This window comes from Aricia agestis, chromosome 17 (genome assembly GCF_905147365.1).
Source record: "Aricia agestis chromosome 17, ilAriAges1.1, whole genome shotgun sequence".
NCBI lineage: Eukaryota > Metazoa > Arthropoda > Insecta > Lepidoptera > Lycaenidae > Aricia > Aricia agestis.
The window spans coordinates 476,438-482,914 of record NC_056422.1 but is presented as its reverse complement, the minus strand read 5'-3'; the positions used below and the strand labels follow the sequence as shown (position 1 = coordinate 482,914).

Genomic DNA, 6,477 nt, shown 5'->3' with positions numbered 1-6,477 from the left:
ATAAGGGATTCCCACGTATCCTCGAGGACGCGCGATCACTTCTTGTACGGTTCAAGCATTTATGCACTTACTGTGATAATTTTAAAGTTTATTTTTAAGTGCGTTAAAAAATCCTCTCCGCTGCGCTCCTCTCTGTCTGCGCTGACCCTAACGAACACGAAAGTGTAAACAGTGCGCTCGCTGTAATTCGCCTCGCACTTCGCCTCGCGATTCGTGTCGCGTTGGGCTTGGGAGCGGTCGCTTGGAGATTGATGGGTTAAAATACACTTACGCGGTAGCTGGGTCCGGGCTCGTCCAGGGCGACGCTGTGGGCGGGCACCAGCAGCTGGCCCTCGTTCGCCAAGCGCCTGTAGTATCGCACGGGGTACTTCTTCTCCGTCACCTCGTCGACTGACTTTCTCGCCCTCTTCTCTCTTCTCTCCGGCAGTCCCCCCTCCGCGGCGAGCTTGTCGAACACTTCCTTCCGTCTCGCCGCGTCCTCCGCCGCTCTCATGTTCCTGTACCTGCTCCTGCTGGTTTTCCTCTGCTTGGAGAGGCGCATCTCCTTCTGCTCCGGGGTCTCTGTGGCGATGCGCGCCGCGTAGTCGGCCGCCATCTTCTTCGATACTTCCTGTCGTTGCTCCTCCGTCATCTCCGCGCGTCGCTTCCGCAATGCCTCCGCTGCCTTCGATCGCCGACCCATCCCAGCCTCGGACTCGACCTGCAATAGAGATTCGGTTAGTAAAACTAGTAACATTCCGGAGATCCGGAACCGCACCCACAGAAGAAATGAGGTCCATGTTACGGAAACCCTACTTTTCTCGAGTATTGTATTATAATGTTCGATTGATTGGATAGAATGGTGCATTAAAACATAGATTAATAAAGGAGTAACTTATTTATTTTTATCTGCAAACAAATAACTCTGACCGCAAACGTCCTGTGCGTCCGAACTGCCGTGCACCTCAACGTGTACTGGCAAGCCAGCGCCCCGCGCGCCTCGCGCCGTGCCTGGCCCGTATCAACGCTCCTTTTTTTTTTTGTTTGTATGTTTAGGTATAACTCGGTAACCCGTGCATGAATTCACCTACTTCTTATTTTAATCGTTACACAAATGTCTCAATATGGTCCTAAATATAATTTATTAGATACTATTAGGAGATAGGTCGTTTTAAGTTGGTAGGCAGATGGTAAACTACCGTAATTTGGTCGAAGTTCAAACTCGAACTTATAAGTAGTTATAGCAAACAAAATCATATTATACCTAAGTAAGTGATAAAAAGGAGACAAAAAAAATCTTAATCACATATTTAATATTTAGTATATTTAACAGAATTATACATAAATAACAAGTAAATATTTTTTTTTATAATTTACTAGCGGTCGCCCGTGGCCCCGCCCGCGTGGATGTCGGTTACCGCTGCAAAAAGTCTACCCAGCACTCGACGACTCGTCCTTATATTCTGTTCATGAAGACCTTGGGAACGCTCCAGCCTCGACTCTCGAGCACCTAACTCAGAGCTTCTCAGATTCTGTTGTGCAAGGCGGTTCGAACGTTCGACCATCGACTCTCGTGCGCGTACCTGACAGTTTCTCCGATTTTGCTCAGCGAGGCGTTGTACACGTGAAGATTCTCCCATACGACGTGCTCTTGCTGCCCTTGCTTGATAACTAACTTTAGAAAGGTGTGACCTGGCTTTCCTAGGCATTTTCAAATGTTTAAGAAAATGTTAATAGCGTGTTATATTCTAGCACTAAAAAGAACCGTTGTTTCCTCCTGAGAACTTTTGCGTAGTTATAATAAGAACGAAATCTAAAAAAATCCCACGAAAATGAAGACTTCGCGCACGACCGCTGCGTAGGAAGCCGTCATCGCGTCTGACCGGCGCGGGTATCTCATCTATATCTGAACTCCCCAGTCCCCTCCCGCACGCGCACCCCCGCCTTGGTGACGCCCACTTCGCAATGCACAATGGCCCGTGCAGCAGAAATCGTAATATTTTATTTTGGCCATAACCCCAGAATATAATATAAGTAATTAGGGTGGGTTGCACCAACTATAACTGTAACTTAAAATTTAAGTAACTACAATGCAAAATGTCAAATCTTTGGTTAAAGTTAAAAATGGACGCCATCAAGACGCCATATTTAACCATAACCATAGAGCTCGACAAGGCTTTAAATGCACGTGGCGAAAAAAGGAACTAACGCTGTCATCATACAAAAACGCCATTTTTGTTTCTTTACCAGCAGCGCCCCCGCCCACGTTCTTATAAAGCCTTGTCGGACCAGCAACGTCTTCTGTCAAATTCTGTGGTCAAAGTTAAGGTTAAAGTTAAATTAGCCTTAACTATAAGTATAACTTTGACCATAACTTAACTTAAACCAGGTCTCTGGTGCAACCAACCTTAGTACCTTACGAGTTACGGACTACGGTACAGAAGTTTCAATCCCGAGTTTAGTTATGATAAACGCAAGCGTCCAGTCACCTGTGGCTGAATTTTTTAATACAATGATTTGAAAATGTACTACTTACAGATGGAACGTGATCCCATGCGATTTCTTTGCAGTCGCGGCAACGTAGGCAATTGAAATGTGTATTCTCAAAATACCTAGTAGTATTAGCACTTTAATAATTACTAATAAAATTAAAATTAAATAAATATTTAAGGGGGGCTCCCATATAAATGGTATGGAACCCTTTGTGCACGAGTCCAACTCGCACTTGGCCGATTTTTTAGGGTTCCGTAGCCAAATGGCAAAAACGGAACCCTTATAGATTCGTCATGTCTGTCTGTCTGTCCGTCCGTATGTCACAGCCACTTTTCTCCGAAACTATAAGAGCTATACTATTGAAACTTGGTAAGTAGATGTAATCTGTGAACCGCTTTAAGATTTTAATACAAAAATGGAAAAAGTATTAAAAATTTTAGGGGTCTCCATAGATACAACTGAAACAAAAAAAAATTTTTTTCGTCTAATCTATGCGTGTGGGGTATCTATGGATAGGTCTTCAAAAGTCATAATATGGAGGTTTCTTATATCATTTTGTTCTAACCTGAATAGTTTGCGAGAGAGACTCTTCTTCCAAAGTGGTAAAATGTGTGTCCCCCCCCCTCTAACTTCTAAAGTAGGGGCATGATAAGTCTAAAAAAATATATGATGTACATTACTACAAAAACTACCAACGAAAATTGGTTCGAACGAGATCTAGCCAGTAGTTTTTTTGTATACGTCATAAATAGTAAACCTTAATTTAACTTTCATTAAATCAACTGAAATATGAAAATAAATCAAAAACCTCTTAATTTCATAAAAATATACCTTATTGCTGCTGCGGAACCCTTCATGGGCGAATCCAACTCGCACTTGGCCGATTTTTTAAACATTGTTTTATTATTAACGTGACGAATTTTACTGATAGGGCCCCATCAATTTGCCACGGGCCCCGGATGTTATAGTTACGCCACTGGCTGTGACCGCCTCGCTTTCAAGTGCGTTGATGGTTTCTGGTTTGTTCTGTGATCTGTATTCTGATATATGTATAAATGGCTTTCTAAAGAAAGGTGAATAAAGGGCAAAGGCAACTACGATTTCATACAAAAGACAAATTTTCTGAATCTCCTTTATTGTATAAGTTCTGATAATTAATATGTATTGTAACGTAATGGCTTAATAATGCTAACTATATAGGTATGCAACATACATAATTTAAACATAGATGACTTACAGTCAAATATCTTTGACTTACACAAATAATGATGGTGATGCCGTACATTTATTATTAATGTACGGCATCACCAAAGAACCAAGCGGGACACAAGTACACAACAAGCCACTACGCTACAGTTAACGTCCCTACAGCATTTGAATTTGATCGTATTTAATTTAATTTCATTTAAATTTGATCTCACTTAATTTAATTTTTCAAAATTTTTTTATCTTCATCTCGCGGCCGGGAATATGTACGATGCAAGCATCGCACATTCCTAGGTCAGCATAATAATTAGTTTATCAATTTTGTAAATATCTCAATATTTAAACGATTTCGTAATGTTTTAATTTTTGCTATACTCATCATTATCTTTGTGTATATAAAATGTGTCTGCTATAATACGCGATCAGTTATTCTTATATCATTACTCTTATATCAATTCTCTTATATCACTGTACCTTTGTTAGTGTATCAATAAACAGTTATCATTTTACGGTTGTTTTTATAATCAATCATCATTATCAGCGTGTAAGGTGTACAGACCCGTACACTTACTTTTGTTTCCGACTTCCATACTTCAACTGTCGGATATGCATTGGGCAACAATCTTCGCCATTTCTTGGTGATGCTATAATTTTCTTCTTTAAAATGAGCGGAACAAATTGTGCTGTTTTTATTTGGGAACCAATATTTCAGACCTGTGGCATCGATCCATTTGGCCTTGGTATCTGGATCCTTGGGAAACCTGTAAAAACCATTGAGCCTTCTTGGTATTCAGTATTAACCTTTTAAATATTATGTAAATAATTAATTACTATTTTACATTACTAGACTGTCATAACTCTGAAATTATATCATTTACGTCATTCTGGACAACAACGGTCTAACTACAAAAGATTTAAAAACCTTTTGAACAGTTGATTAGAGAAAAAATCAGTACAAAATGATCTCAAAACAACTGTTCAACAGAATATGTTTAGTTTTTGTGGTAAGACCGTAATTGTCTACATTGATCGCGATGTCTTTCATACACGTTTACCAAAACGTGACTGTATAATGTAATATGATAGAAGATTTATAATATATGATATATATTTACATTGCTATACATTTTGAACTGAGATTACCGATAATCTTAGTTCAAGTGTCGACGCAACACTAGTAGAGTGCAATTTCATTTACATTGCGCGTTCCCCTTGAAACGAGGTCTAGAAAATATTTTGAAACACGTAATGGATATGAATAAGTCGTTCGTGACAAAAAAAGTGAAAATGTATTCACTTTTTTTGTCATTAAATCACGATTTTAGTTAAAACTTAAAACAAATGACTTACCCGTGGAAAGAAATACCTCCTTTTGACCGATTCACTTCCGTACTTTTGTTTTTACAATTAGACACTGCACAATAAGGCATTTTTGCACAACCGCTCCGGTGTTATCAAGTCGAGACGTGCGCGCTGACTGAATGAACGCTCAACGAATCTTGCACTACAGTTCAATATTAAAGCTTCCCCCGCACAGGCGCGTTATTATCGGTCGAAATATCGCATGCGCTATTGCGATATCTATACCTACTTCCATTGCGGCGTTATTATCGCAGCGGTGTGTAACTACATGACCATCCTAATACAAAATGTACTGAAAACAGATATAGCAAAAACCTAATGTCCCCCGCATTGGCTTAAAACACGCGTACTCGCTCGCTTAGCCGTTCTATCTTGATTTATTTTATTTATATTTATTTAATTCAGGCATCTTGGCCCACATTATAAATATTAAATACCTTAAAGACTAACATACATACAATTATACTAAAACTAGCGCTAACACTAAACACGTATTGTCTGCGACGTGTTCGGATTTATTTCTGTGGACTATGCTAAAGCTAATACTATAAATATATAAAATAGGATACACCCAATGTTTTCTTACATTCTCTTCATTTTTCAATTTTTTGTACAAGTAATACAAAATTAAGAGCTTTTTCGCGGAGTACATGGCAAACACGTGTTTGAGTTCTGAAGTCCTTTAGCAAACTGCGGGTGTACTGAGAAGTGAGAGTGCGGGAGACCCAGATAGCAACCGAGTGCACGCTGCGCGGTGGCTGCGCGGTGGCTGCGCGGTGGCTGCGCGGTGGCTGCGCGGTGGCTGCGCGGTGGCTGCGCGGTGGCTGCGCGGTGGCTGCGCGGCAGTTATTCGTGGCTGCATGTACGCGGATTGTGCGCGTAGTAGTATGAACCATTGATGATTTTGTGCAATACAAACATACATAAAATTTTGGAATATTACACAATGGACGACACGAATACACGATCTCTTTTCCTCTATTTTATAAGTATAAAAATGTGCTTAAAAATTGTTTTTTTTTTGTCATACTTAATCATTATATTAATGTTTTTTTTTTATTTAAAAAATTACTTTTAATTTTTTTTATAGAATAAGGCCAGAATAGTACTTATAATCAGGTTTATACAAGAGTATTTTTTAAGTAAGTAATCGATATATTATTTCGCGGTACATTTTATTGTTTCAGATTATATTAATACAAAAAAAATCATTCTTTAGGTAAACCTAACAACAGTGAAGATAAAAGAGCAGCCTTTTGCATGCTGTTTCAAAAAAAAGTGTTTCGCATACCGGTTTCGAATCTGAATCTTCATTAGGGTTCTCTGATTCTTGATCAGGGTCAAACATTTCATGAGAAGAGGCGCTTGAAGATGTGTAGTTCAAACTACCAAACGATTCTGCATCTGGTGAAATTTTTACTTTCCTCTTTTTTTTTA

The 6,477-nt window shown here is 39.4% G+C and overlaps 1 protein-coding gene across 6 annotated transcripts in view; it reads right to left on the bottom strand.

Moving 5' to 3' along the window:
* The window catches only part of LOC121735701 (stress response protein NST1-like), a 138,130-nt gene that overhangs the window by 13,101 nt on the left and 118,552 nt on the right, over positions 1 to 6,477 (bottom strand). For all 6 annotated transcript variants that reach the window (XM_042126604.1, XM_042126605.1, XM_042126606.1 and 3 more), the window contains one exon: positions 272 to 700. In XM_042126604.1, coding sequence (XP_041982538.1) covers positions 272 to 700 — 429 coding nt within the window. The remainder of the gene's footprint in view (positions 1 to 271; positions 701 to 6,477) is intronic.